General features: G+C 34.6%; 3 protein-coding genes and 1 non-coding gene across 4 annotated transcripts; 1 reads left to right on the forward strand and 3 right to left on the reverse strand.

Moving 5' to 3' along the window:
• Positions 1 to 63: 63 nt before the first annotated feature.
• Positions 64 to 2568, reverse strand: LOC121742480. Its single transcript, XM_042135622.1, has 4 exons — positions 2205 to 2568; positions 1032 to 1476; positions 818 to 933; positions 64 to 727 (listed from the first exon to the last, which is right to left on the reverse strand). Exons 1-4 carry the CDS (start codon positions 2530 to 2532, stop codon positions 306 to 308), a joined length of 1311 nt encoding a protein of 436 aa, XP_041991556.1. The 5' UTR covers positions 2533 to 2568; the 3' UTR covers positions 64 to 305.
• A 3134-nt stretch (positions 2569 to 5702) lies between these two features.
• LOC121811436 (protein JINGUBANG-like) lies at positions 5703 to 7208 on the reverse strand. The gene has a single exon (XM_042212290.1). It carries the CDS (start codon positions 7120 to 7122, stop codon positions 5800 to 5802), a length of 1323 nt encoding a protein of 440 aa, XP_042068224.1. The 5' UTR covers positions 7123 to 7208; the 3' UTR covers positions 5703 to 5799.
• Positions 7209 to 17032: 9824 nt separating this feature from the next.
• Positions 17033 to 18534, forward strand: LOC121742723 (aquaporin TIP2-1-like). The gene is made up of 3 exons (XM_042135960.1): positions 17033 to 17233; positions 17454 to 17704; positions 17977 to 18534. The coding sequence occupies exons 1-3, from the start codon at positions 17107 to 17109 to the stop codon at positions 18343 to 18345; spliced, it is 747 nt and encodes a 248-aa protein (XP_041991894.1). The 5' UTR covers positions 17033 to 17106; the 3' UTR covers positions 18346 to 18534.
• A 1219-nt stretch (positions 18535 to 19753) lies between these two features.
• On the reverse strand, positions 19754 to 19827 carry TRNAN-GUU. Its single transcript has one exon. It is a non-coding gene; the product is annotated as a tRNA-Asn (tRNA).
• Between the last annotated feature and the right edge of the window lie 563 nt (positions 19828 to 20390).

Here is a 20390-nt window from a genome sequence, read left to right on the forward strand (position 1 = left end):
AGTGAAGCGAGAAAGAGAGAACACAACGCCATAAATAAATAGAATACGACGTGAACCAACGAATAAAACAAATCAAGCAAATATACGATTTCCAGAGGTTCAAATAAATACTAAGGCACTGAGATTCTATAACAAATATATTGTGGAAGGTATTCATAGCCTGAAAACTAATCTGTTACAAACAACAAAAATGAAAAAGTTCTCAAGAGAGACGGATCGGGCAAGTATCGACAAACTCAAGTTATAAGCCACATAGGCATTAAGACAAACAAATTAAGATATAAGCGCGGTATAAGTAGCAAGGATTATGTTTCCAGTTCAGATACCTGAACATACACCATTTGAGTGTACCCGTTGAACACAGAGGGCTCGAATCGTGTTAAGCCCAGCCGTTGAAACAAGGCAAATCGACCATCTTTGACAATAGGGCTAGGCGCCCGTGCGGGTTCATATCTTGTCTGATGAGTAAGTGAAGGGCCAGCAACTGGGGGCACCTCCCAGTAGACATCCAACACTGACTCCACAAATCTGCTATTTTGGAAATGCTCATCGTAGGTGATTGCCTTGTTGCTGTGGTTAAAGTCGTCGCGCATGTATCCTCTCACACCCCACCATGCTTCTCCCGGCCCACACAACTCGTCCGTATCAACTGCTTTCTCCCAGAATTTCCTCCTTCTATACCTTATCCTGGCTTCATCACTGTCTCTGAAGCAGCTATGCCCACCACCTGAATGAAACAAGACAACTCCATGTTCATGCATGCACCAGAAAATATGAATGTAATACTGCCAAGAAATTTATGACATAAACGAAATACCTCTAATGTACGGTTGATCACATATTTGCCTTAAGGAATAATGATCTCCAGTTCCAGTATCATAATTGTCCTCGAAAACTAGATGTTTGAAGCCGGCTTTCACTGCTTGCTTTAATCTAGTAATTATTAAGTCAAGATAGGGATTTATAAATCAGAACATGACATAGGATTCATGGACATTGTGTGTTACTGAGTTTGATTAACCTATACTTACCTCTTAAGTTCATTTTGATGGTCATCAAAGAACACAAGGACACGTGTAGGATCTTGAATCCCATGCTTCCCCAACACTCGTTCCCAGTCCATGCTCCCAAAGTCGACAAAGTCTTTCCCAGCAAAGTAAGTGCAGTTTCCATCAACATAAGCAGGCCCCTTCTTCAGGTACTTCTCTGGATGACGAGGTGTAATAGACAAAATAGGTGTATCAGGCATGGCTTGCCTCAAAACCCATGTCGAATGCCCCTTAAAGGCGCCACTCTCAATCATCAAATCTGGTTTCATCCATCTTGTGATAAACCAAAGTCCAAAACTGTGATCAAAACCCATGCCATACATGTTGTTCTTGATTGGCCGGGTCTCGTAGATTGACACAAATTCCTCAAGCCCAAGGAGCAAATCCTTTGGTGTCCATTCCACAGTTTTTCCATGTTTTGATCTGCCTTTTGACAAGGATAACAATTATATGCATATACAACTTAATGAAACATTATGTTCTTCCAGAATATTAAATTCAAAAATCAATATGGTAAACATGAAAATAAGATCATCGCACTGGAGAATGACAACATAACGAAAGAATTATATCTTAGCATTTTCCAAATACATCTCTATTACCTCCAAATGGTTCTCAACTTCTGATAAAAGAACACTCAATGTGCTGATTATACAATTAACTAAGCAACATTGAAACCTACTTGCAACACTGCCTAATAATCTCAGCTGAAGCAATTAGCTGCACCAGCAATCTAAGTATATCTACAATTAAATAATGAAAAGTTGCTAAATCCGATCTTCAACAAAAAACTAGCAAACCAACTATTAACTATGATAACGAACATTCAATCCGATTTCAGTTTTTTTGCCCTAATTCATCAACATTGTATTACTGCAACTTCATTCCGAATCTCTCATATTTCAGTTTAACACAGATCGACATCACCGTGAAAGAAAGCTCTCAGTTAATCTAAGCCAGAACTCCCAAGCATTACACCAAATAATCGAAAAATCAACAGTAATAACCATTAACAAAACCTAAATTCTTACGATTCTTAACAAGATATACACTTAACCTTTCGAACTAATAATAAATTGACATTTACATAAAAAATCAGACCTCAATTGTCACCGCATCCCTAAACCTAATGATCCATAAAATATGAAAACTTACACCAAGGAACGCCGAGCGCTCCGAAATCCGATTCGACTGCATCGACCGGGAAGAAGAGCCGCGAGATGCCGGAGGAGGAGGACGCTGGCACAAAATCGAGGGAGCGGGAAACTAGAGAATAGATAATGACGACTACGAAAGCCGAGACGAGAATGGGCCAGAGGTAGCCCGTTCGAGTCAAGTAATTTGTGATCCGAATTGCGATGGACATGTGTTTGCGGGTCTTGGACTCATCGGCGAATTCTTCACCTCCGCTGCCGTTCTCGGAGGCGTGAGGCGGACGGCGAGTGGAGACCGTTCCTTCGAGCAGATTGTGCGTTGTCTTCATTTTCACGCTCACTGCGTGCGCCTACTGTGTGGGAAAGCGACGAGCTTCAAACTAAATGAGTGGATCTAGGGATGTCAATCGGGCCGGCCCATCGGGTTTCGGGCCAACCCGCTCGGGTTGCGGGCCAATCGGGTGCGGGCTAGTCGGGTTGTGATTTCTTTCGGGTTATAAAAGTTCAACCCTAACCCTAAAAGCTCGGGTTTCGGGCTAGCCCAACGGGTTAATCGGGTTGCTACCGATAAAATTAACATGCGATCAATCCAATAAATAATGATGAAAAATAGTTATATTTATTAAATGTAAAGTATTTAATTATGAGATATTTGAGATATATGATTAAACACAATCATAAACATGATCAAATACTAATATTTGAGATATTTTGTGAAATTTTAATGTATGTTTTAGAAATTTAAATATTTTTTTAGTGAATTTGAAGTTTTAAATTTATTTATCAATTTTTATATTAATAAAAATTTCAATATATAATTTTTATATTTAATATAAAATTGAAAGTTATTTTTTTAGTTATATATATTATAAAATTAATTAATGAAGTGTCGAATTATAAGTAAAAATATTGAATAATAGAAATTTTATCGGGTTTTCGGGTCAGCCCATCGGGTTTTCGGGTCTGGCCCTAACGGGTTGCGGGTTAATCGGGTGCGGGCTAATCGGGTTTTGATTTTATCGGGCTAGAAATTTCCGGCCCTAACCCTATAAATTTGGCGGGCTATTCGGGCCAGCCCACGGGTTGCGGGTTACACTGACATCCCTAATCTATCTGGTTTAAGTTTTCCACATATGATATTTTTGCCCCCAAACTACATGCTAATTAAAGATTCACCTCTTATTAACCATAAAATTACAGAAGGGGTCGTAAGGAGTACTATTCTTGTATTTGACATTAAAATAAATTAGATATTGTCAGCTAAATAACAATAATTATGAAAAATACAGTTCATCAATTTACGATGCTACCCTCGTACACACCCCTCTTTAACTAGTCATAATTGAACGCAAATAAATGATTTAGGGGCTAATTTACTATCCAAATAAGTAGGTACCAATTTATTAATTGTCTGATAATTATTTAATAAGTACTCCACTATATATAACTGTAACCATGTTAATTATTAAAACATTGTTGAAATTATGGATTTGGAAGCAAAAAATGTAGGTAACACTTTCAATTTTCCTTCAATATATCATATTATTTAAAATGAATTATATAGTCGAATAGATATAGGATGATACGGTGTTGGATGTAAAATGATATAGTATTTGAGAGAAAATGATATAACAAACGTAAAAAATGATAAAGTTTAAACTAGAGAATGATATTACATGGGCTAAAAAATAATGATATTGCTAAACAAAGTAAATGTTAAAATATATATGGACGAGAGATGATATTGTTTTTGTATGGATTGTGATACTGAATAAGAATTTATATTCAAAAATACCGAAAAAATGATAGGACCAAACAAATGGAAAATGATACGTACAGTTTAAACTAGAGAAGAATAATGTATGGGCTGGACAATTAGACTGCATCTGAGAATGATGTTGTTTTGGGAGTACTTATGAATTATGATATTGAATAAGAATTGATATTCAAAAATACAGAAAATGATATTACTAAAGTGAAACCATTATATAGTGTACGCTCAATAATGACACAATACCATATTCTGCAGTTTGCAGATGTCATTACTAAACCAAGATTGAAGAGGCTAGCAGGATTACTGCCTAAGGTCCATTACATGCATATATGTGAATAACAAACCAATTATTTCATGATTCATCAATCACATAAACCTGAAGAAAACCTGAAACCGCCGCAAAAAAAAAAGTAATCAATTGATTTTCATACAAGCTATACAATATTAGGAAGTCAGTAAATAAGAAGAGGTTATCAATCCGGCTAGTCTCACAAGAAGAAGCCACCCCTGAATGCACTAGCTAGCTCGCGTATCGGGCTTGGGATTCAGAATCTCGGTCTCCTGCACTGTCCCCTTTCCAGAGGCGGATAATAGAAAAGCATAGTAATCTGAGGCAAACGAGAATGGCGATGATGATGAGGGCTGATAATACGTACGACTTGGGAGAATGGGGCCGGCAGCCAAACAGGATTCCAAGGCATACCATTATGATATGAAAGAAATGGAGAAGGATAAATTAATCCTCATAATTTATGACTTTGAGGAAATCTATGGAATATTTCTTTCACCTGGTTTTTGGTGGTCACCCAATGTGTGAAGTATGGTATAGTTGTGTGTTTTTTTTTCCAAAGAGTGGAAAAGACAATGGAAAAAGGCAAAAGGGTGCATCACTTCTTTGGCTGTTTTACTTTTACTTCCATGTTGCTTGTTTTATTGCAATAAATAGATTATTCTTTGATTTTATGAGATGTTATGTGTTGTTCTATCTAATATGTTCAAATAATTAAGGTTGTGGTTGATCAAGGTGGATCGTCGATTGTGTCATACTACTACCTATTGTTACAATTCTTTATGAATTTACATACAAATTGAACCTGATATTGTATTTTCTAAATGGGATTGATTCCAGAATCATGATGCACATTCTTGCATATCATAAGGAATCTTCTTTAATTGGGAGAAAGATTTATTCTATTCTCTTTAAATGATATATTTGAATATCCTATACAGATGCAAAGCAATTCTGATGTTTTTAATATCTGAATTTTCATATGCAAGACAATCACAGGTTTCTTTTTCCTGTTTCTTTTCCTTACAAGAAAAGGAAGTGTCTTCTATTATTGTATTTGCATAATAAAATGACGATACACAATTAATTGGACATAAATATTTATTACTACAAAAATTCAAATAGAAAGGGAATCTCTGCAAATTATTATTGTAAAATAGTACTAGTGGAGATCTATTAGTTTCAGGCTGTTTCGCAAGCGTTTCTATTTTATACAAATGTTTCATTCTTTTTTCATTATAGTTCCACATTTTTTTGATAATTTTTCTCTTGGTGTTAAAAGCAGAGTATCATTTTAAGTTATGACCAGTGACGGATCCAGAACATATCAACGGGGGCAGAGCTTTAGTAGCACAACACTCTTGTTGCAACTAAAACAATGAATTCTCCTAGGCTAACGATGGTGAAGTGGAATTAAACATATATACAACAATCTATAAACATAACATAACTAATTTATTGACTCATTCATCTCTACTACAACACTAGTGACAAAATCAAAATGAGAAAGATGGATTTAAAGGAGATGATGATCTAGTAATCAGTGGCTTGAATCTTCCTCTCCACCCATGAAGGCGACAAAACAGGGCTAATCTTGCAGGCATTCTCCCCATCCTCCCCTTTCTCCCATGGATAAACCTTCACTCTCCACACCTTCATCGTCTGATCCAAACTAGCACTGTAAACCAGCAGCCCTTTCACAGTCTCATCACTCTCCATCGCGGCCGCCAGACACCTCACCGGCCCGTGATGGCCATCGATCACCGCCAAGCAAGAATGGAACGAATTCCCCTCCTCCCTCTTCCATATCCTTATCGTCGCATCCTCTGAGCCGCTAAGGATCAAATCTTCCACCGCCACCAAACACAGCACCGAGAAATGGTGGCCCTGCAAGAACCCCGCGTGGTTGTACCGCCCCGAGATCCTCTCCTTCTCCCAGAAGTTTATCAGCCCGTCCGACGACCCTGAGTAGAGGAAGCAGTCGTCGCCACATCTGCTCAGCGCGAGCGCGTTGACAGGCGACGGCTGGAACTTGAGAGTCATGGTGAGGATGTGTGGAGTCTCTTTAGAGACACTCCTCCATATCTTCACCGTCCCGTCTGAGGAGCAGGTGAACACGCAGCCGTCGTCCTCGTTGACGACCACCGCGTTCACCTGCCCCTCGTGGGCGGTGAGAGACTCCACGCAGCGTCTCTCGGAGACGCTCCACACCTTCACGGTGTGGTCGTGGGAGCCTGTGTAGAGGATTTTCTCCGCGGCGTTGTAGGCGAGGCAGGAGATGGTGTTCTTGTGGTGGCTCTTGCGGTTGGTGTGGTAGGAGAAGAGGGAGGGGCGGCGCGGGATGGTGGCGAGCTTCTTGGGGCGGAAGTAGTGCATCAGGGAGAGGTCCCAGAGGCGGATGCGGAAGTCGGAGTGGGTGGTGAAGAGGAGGTTGCCGGAGGCGAGGATGGAGCGGACTTGTCCCGTTGAGGCTTTTAAGCAAACAGTTTGTGTGCAGTCGGGTTGCTTCCAGGCGTGGATGCGGGAGCTGGAGGAGCCGGTGAAGATGAAGTCGTTGGTGACGGTGATGGAGAAGATGTCGCCCTCGCTGCGGTGGAGGGAGGCGAGGCAGTGGTAGAGGAGGGGAGGGGAGGGGGAGGAGGGGAGAGGGGAGCGGGTCCAGGGGGTTTCGGGGCTCATTTTCCAGAGGGGGAGAGAGGCGGCGGAGGCGCAGGAGGTGCGGGCGGAGGAGAGGTGGGAATCGGGGAATTCGGCATTGTTGGCGCCGCCGCCGAAGGAGAATCTTCGTGGGAGGTTTATGTTTTTCCTCTCCTCGTCGACGAACTGCCATACATTCTCGTCGGAGTAGAGCTCCATCGAAGATGATGCTCAAATCTCAATGCTTATGAAACATGCATTTGTGTTTTCTTTTTTTGTTTTTTTCAAATGATGGATTACTTCATTTGCTCATCTAGTGTGGATATAGTTTTCTTTTCATATCATTTGTCCTATTATAAACGATAATTTAATAAATATTATTTTTTAAAAATTATATATGGAAAACAACTCTCAAGATGGGATGAATGGTTGAAGTACTATTATCATTCATCATTCTATTTTTAAATAAATACTACTAGTATATCCATACACAAAAATAATCTCGACGGAATATAAAATTGGTAACGTAAGAAAGATCAAGAGAAAATATGGTTTTCATATTATTAATTGAAAATGAGATCTATCTTATTAGTGTAAAAACTTATCACAAAAAGATAGAGACTAATTTTGATGGACAATCAAAAAATATAATATGACTATTTTGTGGATTGAGGTAGTATTGTATTTTCATAAAATCTATATTTATTTTTATTAGGAGGGAACATTTTTTTTATCCACTAACTTTACCAATATATCAATTTTAGTCCACAACATTTGAAAATATCTTATGTGGTTCATTAACTTCGATGTAATGTCGTTTGAACTGCTTTTTCATTATTTCAAAAAAATTTGGATGAAAATACCCTCAAGCCCATTAAGGCAATTTCAGTGTATTTATTCTCTCTTATTTATTAAAGTATTTAATTTATTTCTCATATTTTTTTTGAAAATTGATACATTAGCAAAGTTGGTGGAATAAAAAAATATTCCTTCTTTTATTAAAGTATTATAACTTGCTAATTCCAATAATGAACTTTGTCTCAAGTTCACTACCCAAGAAGTTGCAAACTCCAGCTCAAATCACTAATGAATAAATCGATTCATTTATATCAATATCATATTTAAACTAACAAATCATTCAGATTTTGTTAGGTTAGGATTTTTGCTACAATAAGAATACTAGTACTTTTCAATGGATAAATAATTAGTCCACTAACATGGTAACAATAGTTGCATCATAAAAACATTTTAGATAGTATTTAAATTAAGAACCAAATCCCTTCAAAACCTACCTTGTACTATTATAATTTATAAGTTTTAGCCACTCCATTGAAAATAACTAATTTAGCTTTCATTAACAATTGGTCACAATGTAACTAATTTGCACTTTGAAAATGCACACAATAATGTGTATGATAATACAATATATTAGCGCTCGAAATCGGAGGCTATTAATTTGAAGGGGTTGGGTAGGATAGAAGGTTGGCATTTGAAATCACTTTAGTGGGCAAAAATTAAATGTTATAGTGCAGATTGGGTTTTGTAGGATTTATTAGTATTCAAGTAAGGTTGGTGACTGATACAATTAGTGCATTTATTTGTGAGACGTAAGGCTTTCCATAGTATTAATGAATTTATCTACCTTTCCATGGAAATTATATATGCAAAAGGTTCCTAAGGGTGTCCACAATGGTGGCCCTTGAAGGCCACCAAATGTGACCCGGCCACTATTCGTGGCTCTTATGTGGCCCTCCGCAATGGTAAAGTAACAATATTAACAAAATTAACAAGGGCCACCAAATGTGGCCCTTTATAAAAAAAATTTAATTTGTTTTCTTTTTTTATTGTTATTTTTAATTTAACTATGTTAAATTTTAGTAGACTAATAATTTGGGAAATAAACATAATTTAATAAAGTTACGAATTAGAGTCAAATTTTCGTCGTACTATTGATAGGGGAAAATTCTACAACGAAATTTTTTAAAAAACACAACATAAAAAGATAAAAAACGCCACCGCTTCCTACTCGGTGGCGTCATCGGAATCACTCGGTGGCGTCATCGGAATCCGGCACATCTTCTTCACCACCTTCTCGCCCGCCGCCACCGCCCCCACTGCTGCTAGCTTCGCCCGTCTCCGACCCATCGGAGAAGCCCAACTTCGACCTCAATCTAAGAATGAGGTCGTAGTACATCTTTGGCATGATAGGGTCTGTCGACTTCTCGTACAAGGACAAGTTATCCGCAAGTTGCTTCATCATCTGCACCTCCAGTGTTTGAGCCAACGCCGCGGTCGGTGAAGGGCGCGGTGCCGCCGCGCTCGCCCGAGAGACTTGGGAAGCGGTTCTAGCTTCCTGGATGGCGGCTTGCTGGCCCTGCGGGCGCTGGCGCCTCGACATTGTCGAGGGGGGCTCATCCCTCACATCGTCATTCAGGTCGAATGCACGTGAGTCGCTACCACTGTTGTAGGTTCCGTCGGCCCCGAGTCTCCGTATCCTGGGGAATCACTATCTCCACCTTGCATTTTTTGTAGGGATTGGAAGTGTAATGAAGGGATTGAAAGTATAGAAAGAAGTGAAAAAAATGGAAATGGAAGTTCATATTTATAAAAAAATTTCGAAAAAAATAAAAATAAAAATTCGGCAGCCCAGCCGCGAAACGCGGCCCGCTGCAGTGAAGGCCGCGGCCGCGGCTCGCCCTCGGCTCTCGGCCCTGCGCCCCGCCTCTCGGCTCTCTGCAATGGGGGGCCGCGCACCGAGCCGCGGGCCGCGGCTCCCCCATTGTGGACACTCTAAAAAAATTTCTTTATGGAATTTAAAGTTTGTATCTAGTTTTTTCGTTGTAACTTATTAAGTTATGCATAGATATTTCGACATTTTAATGAACAATGATATATACATGGATAGGACTAGGTGATTTAATATCTAGGTTTATAACGGTTATAGACATAGATAGGTCTAGATGATTTAATTGCTATAGGTTTTATAAGGTAATACGTGTGATTATTTTATATTATGTTAATTGATTGAAGGAATTGTCATGTTTTCCTCCTCTGATCCCCCCAATGTGTTCACCTACAATTAGGGGTGATCATTACGACCTGAAACCCAATGAATCAACTTAAATCAAATCGAACCAATTGGTTTTAGATTGGTCTGATCAATTTTGATTGCATGGCTAATTATAGTTTATTTAATTGATGGTGACAAGTTCAAAGATCATGAGCTCGAAGTGAATGATGAAGTGGAAGTTCCAAAGATTATGAATGTAGAAAAAAGAATGTTATGCAAGTGTTTAGATTTAAGAAGACACACTGGTTGTATTAGACTACACTTATATTGAATAATTAGTTGTTAATTTTATTTTGTGTAATCTTGACTTTGATTTTAATTTTTGCCTTGTGATTCACATCTTTAATTTTTTGAAATGCTAACTAATTTCCAATCCTAATCTCAAGTTTGTATGTTAAAATTATCACAAAGATATTAGTAAATCAACATAAGACTGTAGATATTGTGTTAATATTTAAAGTTACATGTTTTATAGATACAATTATATCTTTATGTTGATATTATTGATATACTATATTGAAGTTCATAGTTCTGGATTAGAAATTAGTTAACATTTGATCACATTATTATAAATGTATGATTCATAAAATAAAAAATACACATGTTAATTCTTTTGGGCACCTCTTATTCCAACTAGCTTGAACGGGGTTGTACATAAAAATTTCTTGTCCAACAGAATTTAAATACAATTACTCCACAAATCAAGTAAGATTAGCCCAAAATATGATGAATTGATCCCCATACCTCTTTAATTTAATTCTCTGCTCAAAATAGAAGCTAACAACTTTGCTTTCATGTTGTAGTTTTCAGTTTATATTCTTAGGGATTTAGTCCTATATCAATATTTGATAAGGAAATTTTTTAATCTTGTTCTACATATAATCTTAAATGCTAAACCTAACACTTTTTTTCCAATAAATGGTGCTCCATTTGTGGTTGAGGGTGCATTTATTAACCAAATCCTGTCTCTGCAAGATGAGGTTTGAGGTAGTTAAAACTCAATACCAATTGGAATTCAAATTAATTACTATGCTTTGATATTGAAATTTTATCCCCTAATTTTTTTGTCTCAATAGTGTTTTCCATTTTGTATAGTATTACCATTCTCTATATATTATACATTGATGCATTATAATATTGTCGTAGACGGTTTACATCAAAAGAATATGAAATAAATTTAGACTTATAAATAATTTGGTTTCCAAATATTTTTTTATAGAGAACAATACTGACAAAGTACATTTTTTGTGAAATCTGAGTCCATATCGTGAACTCTTGAGACGATTAACAATCCTAAAAATATTTTTAGTTCATTGGTGCGCCTATTAATTTACCACTTTACGAAATATATTACGTGCATAATTATTTATCTATTATGAAAATTAATGGTGAAATTATTTGTATAAATAATACTAAGAGGTAATCCCACTCTATTAACTTTTGTTTTTATACGTATGTGATAATGTGGTATACTATTAAATAACAGAGTTGCCATTCTTAAATTGGGCTCAAACATGTACACAAGCCTACGAAGTGTATGGGCTGTATATGAGAATTGCAAGTTAGTCTAGTTTTATCACTTTATGTAAATAAGGGGAAAAATAAAAGTTTGGGAATTGTTTATTTATGTTAATAAAATTCGTAGTACTATTTATTTTAGCTATTTTTGTGTATTTAAAGTATCATTTAATAGGAGTATAATACTAAAATTAAATATTAAACATTTCTTTCTTTCCTTTTTGATTGACAATACAATTTTTTTTTTCTTTTTTTAAAAAACAACGATATCTTTTTGTTTATGTCAAAAATTTCATTTTATTTCCTCATAGCCATATACTCCATCTGTCTTTAAAAAATAGACAATATTTAAAATGACACGTGTTTTAATGCACAATTAGTAAAACAAGAGAGAGATAGAAAGAAAAAGTTATTGGAGTATTGTAAATGGAGAATGAGACTCAAATCAAATTTCCTTAAATAGAATTAGTCTATTTTTAAGGGACATCCTTAAAAATGACAGATATGGTCTATTTTAAGGAACGAAGGAATTAACTTTCAAACTAATCAATCCAATAATGCATATAGTTTTCGAATTTATTAGAGATATTTACGCTTAATATCACGAAACTTTTAAAAAATTTATTTTTTCTTACGAACTTTGAACTTGACATATTATATCACAAACTTATATAGAACTCCCTCCGTCCATAAAAAATAGTCTCATTTTGTCATTTTGGAATGTCCACAAAAAATAGTCACAATTCTAGAAATGAGAAGTTTCTCTCTCGTATTTTATCCATTTTTTCTTCATAGCTCTCTTACTTTACCTACGTTTTCTCATTTTCTCTTACTTTACCAATTTTTCATTAAAACCGTGCCGTTCACAAATAAGACTATTTTTTGTGGAGGGAGGCAGTAGTTTTTTAATTTTTCCCATCAGCGACAAAATTCAACTACATTAAAATGAGATAGATAACCATATTTGTTTTTTACGTACTTTGTATTCATATCACTATCATTTTTATGTGGTATTCATATCTTATTTGATGTAATAAAATGAATCGTTGTCGAATTTTGTCGTCAGTGGGAATTAAATCACTATTTAAGTTTGTAATATTGCCAAGTTCAAAGTTTGTAAACAAAACAAATTTTTAGAAAAAATTTGTGATATTAGGCGCCATGCCCATTTATTATTCTGCAAAAAGATAAAAAAAAGGGTAGTTAAACAATAGAGATAGTCCCTGAACTTTGCTATAAAATGATTTACTGCCCCTATTATTAAAATATATCGTCTCACATATTAGAATTTTGATGTAATATCGCTGGCTTGAATTTTGCAATTTTTGAGTTTTTTTTTAACCAAAATGCCCTTCTGTCATTAAGAGGCATTTTGTCAAACTAATTAATTACTAATGCAAGAGTTAATAGTGGATACTATTGTAGAGATTATAACAAAAGTTTTTAACGTTTAGAGTTTAGAAAATGATTTTTCCAGACAAAAATATTATGTACTTTTAATTGGAAATTACCGAACTTTCTATCTGATTGAACTGTCAACCAATGAATTAATCTTGTATCAACTTGTCAATGCACATAAATATATAAAGTAGTGAATTTATTTTGTAGGATACAATTAATTGCGGAAAACAAACTACACATATATAAGTATCTCTAAGTTTTTTGTTTAAACACTCGACGTACAATATTAAAATTATGAATCTAAATTTAATTCGACGTACAATATTAATTATGAATCAAGATTCATTTCTTGTCTATATTTTCCGTTGCATATCATTAAATGACAACATGAATTCTTAACAAAAATGTAACATCAGATATTTTATTTCACTTCTCAAAATATTATAATTTTCCCTAAACATACTAGTATATGATCATCTCAAAACAATACAATATTAATCGTCTCCCCCAATTAATGAGAATACAAGAAATGAACCTGGGCAACTATATAGCCATAATACTTGACAGTTCACAATCATTATTTGTACTCCATAAAATAATTCTTAGATTCTCATCATGACTAGCTGGGCTGAAAACGACAGACGTATTTCAATTATTCATTTATGAGTGAATTAAGAAGGTGATTATATAATCATGAATTATTAAATTTTATCCATATTAATTAAGCTTTTTCAGACGTGCGGATGCTTGCATAGTGCGGCCACCCTAACTAATCAAGAATTATTAAATTTTAACAGTGAATTATTAAACTTCATTAATTTATGAACTACAGTAAATCCCAATTAACGCCTTATTAATGTTTTTATTCGTTTTGTATGATATTGAGGGAAAATATATGAAATGTCAAAATAACCTTTATTATATGTGTATCTAGGGGTGTATGTATATTAGATAAATTAGAAATACAAAAGTATTTTAATTAGTATTATGCCAATATTTTAAATATATAAATATCATAATACTGTATAGTTAAATTTAATTTCAAAATTATACTCTTCACTTAATTTTTTTTTCAGTTCTTTGTCTTCTATATTGAATTTTATCGTGAAGATATTTGATTAATGATGCATAGAAAAATTATTGAAAAAATTGAAATATTTCAAATAATCAATATAGTGGAATTGGAAAAAGCAAAAATATTACTACTTCTATAGTAGTTTATTTGATTTTACGATACAATATAATTGTCAAGCAACAAACCAACAATGTTATAAATAGGCGTTACGATATTACTTTTTACGATATAATGTCGACTCTTTTTACGCCGATGTTGCTTTTTACAACACCCGTTGTAGGTGTTTCTTTAACTCATCGTCTTATTATTTCTCTCTTATTATCTATTTATTTCTCATCTTATTTATTCTTCTCATGCGCATCTGCATAAGATTGCACTTAAAAAAATACCCTAAAATTATGAAATATAATTGGAATCCACAATATGAAAATCGTGACTTAGACCACTGCATTTTAACTCTATCATGCCTTGTTTTGTACACTTCCTTCCGTTTTTTAAACGTCATCTATCCTCAAATTACACTTATCCAGTTATCCTATACCTTTTTCAATTATCATAAAAAGTGCAAACATACAACTGATTGAATAAGAAATCAGAAAGTGTTATAATTGTGTGCGTGAATTGACCAAACGATAGAAATGTTAATGTCCGAGGTCAAAGATTTCGGATTTGAATCCTCTATGGTGCGATCTTTAAATTTATATTCATTTATTCATGAAAAAAAAGAATGTTATAATTGTATTCTTCACATTTTGAAACGAGAATAAATCTAAAATGAAACACTTCCAAAATAAACCAATCAATCTCATATTCTCTCTCTTTAGTGTAATTTTACGTGGGATCTATAAATAATTACCAAATTACTATGTATCCCAATGAAACAAATGACAAAATTCCATCTTTTAATCACAAAAGTCCAAATTAATTAGATGGACAAAAGACCACTTATTTCAAATCAAGATTCCACTAACCCAATTATCAATCATCACCAGTGTAATCCTATTCAGATAATAATAAAAAAATTTCCCAACTAACCCACAAGAGTTAAATTAAGATTAAGAACCTGGTCGGCGCAATGTGTGGCCCAGATTGCACATAGTCGCAGCACCATCTTATGGTTATCTCAAATCTGAAATAGTATTTATATATATATTTTTATATTTTTGGCATCAAATATTAATAATCTCACATGGACCAATCGTGATCATTTTCCAGACAATTTCAAATCTGCACGTTATTGACAACTAGGCGAGCACCCAAGGTTTTTGATTGGATGTGAATGGACTTAGTGGCATTGCCAACTCAAATTTATTCCTTTGTTTATAGTATTATTTTCCCCCTTTTCTGCATTAAAAATAGGAATATCAATGAAGCCCAAAATTTATAAACGGCTATATTTAATGAGTTTGGCTAAATTTATTTTACATTTTAATGATAACTTTTGATAAAATAAATAACTACACGCAAATAATTTACCTTCAATTTATATTTTATATTTATATATACGCATATAAATAATAAATCATTATATGTGAAATTGTTCAACAACTCAAGATTTATTAAATGTCACTTTTATCTAATGAAATATTTTTTGTAATTTTATACCAGTAGAACGTAAGCATAGTATGAATGTATACTTGTCGGTGGTGTTCGGTTTCCAAGATAAAATAATACCAAGATACAATGTAGGATTGAGTTGTGAGATTATTTTAGTCATAGGAGGTTAGCTATGACTAATTATCCCATGATTATCCATTTATGATTGAGTTGTGAGATTGAATCTCTTGAACCAAACATACTACAAATTTAATTCCGGATACAATCTTGCAAACCGAACATCTCCGTCATATATTAATATCTATAATTTATAAACACAAGATTCTATAAAATAAAAAATAAATTAAGTAAAAAATTTAGCTTTTAGCTCGATTGGCCTATTGGATTAACCTGAAATCCGGACATTTAAGGTTAGGGCAGTAGTTTTTTAATATGATAAAATTTCAATTCGTGCTCGATTAGCATGCTATCCAAATAGAATTGATCTGATTGACATCCCTAATTAGACCATATAAGGTAATACTATATGTTTTACACTCCATAGTATTTAGTAACTAATGTAAGTTTATCATTTTATGTCATTTATGAAACAAGCTCCAATAGTTGAATAGGATTATGTATATAGGTTTATGTGATATAAGCATATCGCGGTTATGAATGAGTCATTCTCTCTAAATTATTCCTTATGGCTGGTTATGTAGATAAATTTACACATTTTATCCAACTATTATTGAATTAAATACTACAAGCTAGTTATAACTACTCCTAATTGACATTTAATGGTCGACTTTCGCATTTAAATTAAAAATCTAGTTCCATCGTTACTTAATTTTTAAACTTCCGTCTATTTTACTCTTAAATAAAGATAGATATGAAGAATATTACAAAGTAGCAAAATTAATATCCATATATATTTGAAAATTAAATAATTACTTGTTTACCAGTTTGGCGTTTATTCATACACAAGTTGTCAAGATCGTGACATTATCAGCACGTCACAAATTTCATATTTTTTGTCCAAGTTATATTTTTTCAAATCATGAGTTATCTAAAGTCATACGCGTCGGTAATATCTTAACACACAAATTTTATTTTAAATAAACTCAATATTGTTAATTTCAAATATGTTCATCTTAATCATTTGCTAAAATAGCCCATTACAACCTTAGACCATGACATAACCAAATTAATTAACTAGTAGAGTGGGTGTGAGTTCATTGCGACACTTTATCAATTTTATTTTCGAATTAAACCAATTTTATATCGTAATTGAGTTTACTAAACGTCGACCCTAGCTCAATTAGTTACAAAACTTCTTAGAAGGATGCTATAAAATAAAAATTGAAATAAAATAATCTTAGGATAGAATATTCCACGTAGGATGGATTAATTTATCCCTTATCTTTTGTGACTTGGCATCTGGTATATACTAATCAATAGATGCCTATATTAAACTATTTCGCTAAGGTCGTGTTTGGCTCAGTATATATACCCACTTAGAAAGTGCTATTTCTCTCATCCCAAAACCATAATCCTCTCTTCTTTCTATTTTCTTTTTTTTTTCAAGAATTAATTTTATAAAATGCCAGGAATCGCTATCGGCCGCTTCGATGACTCGTTCAGCGCCGCCACCATCAAGGCGTACATCGCTGAGTTTATCTCCACCTTGCTCTTCGTCTTCGCCGGCGTTGGCTCTGCCATTGCTTTCAGTTAGTACTCAACGCCTCATCAACTTTAACTTTTTTCTCAAGAATTTTTTATTTTTTCCTTAACTCTTTTAACAAAATAAAAATTACTAATATTAACTTAGAGCCATGCATGCACACGCACTAATTTAGCTTTGCAACAAAAAATGGAGTACCTTTTTATAATTGTAATCCAAGTACTACATTTTTATGATGGGTGATAAAATTGGTGCCTTTTCAACAGACAGTTTGACGGCCAACGCGGGCCTGGACCCGGCTGGGCTTGTGGCGATCGCTGTGGCCCACGCATTCGCTCTCTTCGTGGCTGTCTCTATCGCCGCTAACATCTCCGGTGGACACGTCAACCCTGCCGTCACATTCGGCCTGGTCGTCGGCGGCCAGCTTACCGTCATCACCGGACTTTTCTACTGGATTGCTCAGCTTTTGGGAGCCGTTGTTGGTTCATACCTCCTCTCTTTCGTCACCGGTGGCTTGGTAAGTCAACTCTTATTAGTAGTACATTTTTATATATCTCAATTAACAAGATAATCAATTGATGGTATTCGGAGAATATATTTGCTATTATGGTTGATTGTTTTAAAAATATACACAATTATTTATTAAATATTTAATTATGTCTTTTTATTTTTTAAATTCTGGATCCGCCACTTAAATATTTAATTATATCATTTATTTTTAATTATGTCATTTTATTGGCCAATCCTGGATCCGCTACTGAACGAATTGATATATGTTTGGAAATGAAGGCTATTCCGATCCACGGTGTGGGAGCGGGAGTGGGAGCGATCCAGGGAGTGGTGTTCGAGATCATCATCACATTCGGGCTGGTGTACACTGTGTACGCGACTGCAGTGGACCCGAAGAAGGGGTCATTGGGAACAATCGCCCCCATCGCCATCGGTTTCGTCGTGGGTGCCAACATCTTGGCTGCCGGCCCGTTCTCCGGAGGCTCCATGAACCCGGCCCGCTCCTTCGGCCCAGCAGTTGCCAGCGGCGACTTCACCGGCCACTGGATCTACTGGGTGGGCCCACTCATCGGAGGCGGCCTCGCCGGGCTCGTCTACAGCAACACTTACATCCACCACGAGCATGCACCACTTGCTACTGATTTCTAGATTTGCCTACATTTGTTTGTGATGTGAAATTTCTTTTCTAATAAAAGGAAGATATGGGAATTCATTTTCCGTTTCTTTCTTTTCCTTTTTTTTTTGATGGTGGGGTGTTTGCAGCTGTAAATGCAATTTCTTGGTGTAATGATTGGGCTTTTCTGGTAAAAGGGTGAAGTGAAATTGTTAATTATGTCATGTTTGATCCCATTTTGTCTTCTTGGCACACTCTTTTCATCATGGAAGATGGTATTCACGATTATTATGTCGCAACTATGCCTTAAAAAATAAATAAAAAATGAATAAAGATAACGTGTTGTATTGGAGTAGATTAGAGGCTTATGATTACGTGTTTTAAGAGTGAAATCCGGGAAAAACAAAATTTAAAATGAGCTTATAGTGTGAAAACATTATCTTCAAAATTAAAGTATTTGTACAAACAAAATAAACAATTTATGTGAATAAACGTTGACTAGGGTTGTTGCGTTTTGGCCAATTATATGGAGTGGTGGGTAGCGGCAATAAATTTATAAAATAATTGTAGTGCTTATCTGAAATGTGAGGTCTACCGTGATAGCCTATGATATTGTTTTTAACTTATTTTGGTGGGTAACACAACCGCCCCATCAAATATCACTTTTTCTGAATACGTTATATATCTCGTTCTCTTTTCTCCATTTCCAAATGCATTTTATACGCAACACCTTAAATCCTTAATTCACAATTGCATATCATGCACGAATAGATGATTCCATTTTATGATTCCATTTTTGAAATGTTTTTGACATACGTACATTTCTATTGGTATGTCCTATATATAAATATTCAAATTTAAATAAAAAATTTAAAAAAAGGAGTTTCATAGTAGCAACCTTTTTAAGCTGTTTTGACCACTTTTAGCTATCGAAACCCAATATTATGGGCAATGTTAGAAACTTATAATCAAGAGCTTTGCAACGATACATTTGAATTTTACATCGAACTTCAGTGGACCTAGTTGTTAATAAAACTAGTTAAATACTAAATTAAATAATTTATATACTCACAAGTAACTAAACTTAACTTTGTTACTCGAGGAAATTTTCTTCCAATCAATTATAGCTAATTTAATAATAATGATTTTTAATATAATTAAAAAATATAATTTTTTTGGAAGTTATGGTTCTTTTAGCCCCCAACATGACTTCGTCTCTACATCCAGTATGATATTTTGGAGAAATACACAGTTAGCAGCTGAAATCACAATTTTATAACAAATCTTATAGAAAGATGAACATAAAATCTGAAAAAACCTCAAAGTATATATGAACAACATAACAATAACCCAAAAAAAGGAAAAAGAGATAAAAATGTAGCACAAAGTCTCAAATATTAAAAACATAATAAGGATAACAGATAAAAGAGATTTAATAAAAGACGCTAGAAGGAGGGCTTGAACCTCCGACCTTGTGGTTAACAGCCACACGCTCTAACCAACTGAGCTATTCCAGCTTGTTGCTTGCTTATTCTAGACTCTAAATACAAATTAATATATGCGGGAACTATATTCCATAAAGCATAATAACCAACTACAAAAAAAATGAAAATAAATAGGAACTTAAGTTTGAAGCATAATGTAAAATAATCTACTAATATCATCATACTATAAATATTATTCTCATATCAATATATACAGGTAATGTAGGAGTACTATATTGCATACTCTTCACTGTACTGTACATGATACATAGATCAAATGTAAATCTCCCATTAGGAATATTATTACATCAATTTATCAATTAAGATTAGGCAAATGTTTAATATCTTCAATGCCAATCAGCCTAACTTTCATCTTCTTTATTCTCTTCAGCTGCTTCACCAAGTCGAGCCGTTCATCCAAGTAGGGCGACGGGATCTATTCAATGGAGACAACGCAAAAATAAGGCAAAAACTTGAAAAAAAAACGCGCACCAACAAGAAATTATATGCATACCAGATTAGGCATGTATTTCTTGATTGCAGCAAACATAGCTGCATGCCCTACAGCAGAAACCTGATCAAACAGAACAACCCCT

Source organism: Salvia splendens, chromosome 7, assembly GCF_004379255.2.
Source record: "Salvia splendens isolate huo1 chromosome 7, SspV2, whole genome shotgun sequence".
Classification (NCBI taxonomy): domain Eukaryota; kingdom Viridiplantae; phylum Streptophyta; class Magnoliopsida; order Lamiales; family Lamiaceae; genus Salvia; species Salvia splendens.

What these genes read in the sequence shown, in the direction of transcription:
- LOC121742480 (XM_042135622.1), bottom strand. Translation starts at nt 2,532, where the DNA reads ATGAAGACAACGCACAATCTGCTCGAAGGAACGGTCTCCACTCGCCGT. An exon ending in CATCAAAATGAACTTAAGAG is followed by an intron (nt 934 to 1,031) that starts GTAAGTATAGGT and finishes AATAATTACTAG; the next exon opens with ATTAAAGCAAGCAGTGAAAG. An exon ending in TGATCAACCGTACATTAGAG is followed by an intron (nt 728 to 817) that starts GTATTTCGTTTA and finishes TGTTTCATTCAG; the next exon opens with GTGGTGGGCATAGCTGCTTC.
- LOC121811436 (XM_042212290.1), bottom strand. Translation starts at nt 7,122, where the DNA reads ATGGAGCTCTACTCCGACGAGAATGTATGGCAGTTCGTCGACGAGGAG.
- LOC121742723 (XM_042135960.1), top strand. Translation starts at nt 17,107, where the DNA reads ATGCCAGGAATCGCTATCGGCCGCTTCGATGACTCGTTCAGCGCCGCC. An exon ending in TGGCTCTGCCATTGCTTTCA is followed by an intron (nt 17,234 to 17,453) that starts GTTAGTACTCAA and finishes CCTTTTCAACAG; the next exon opens with ACAGTTTGACGGCCAACGCG. An exon ending in CTTTCGTCACCGGTGGCTTG is followed by an intron (nt 17,705 to 17,976) that starts GTAAGTCAACTC and finishes TTGGAAATGAAG; the next exon opens with GCTATTCCGATCCACGGTGT.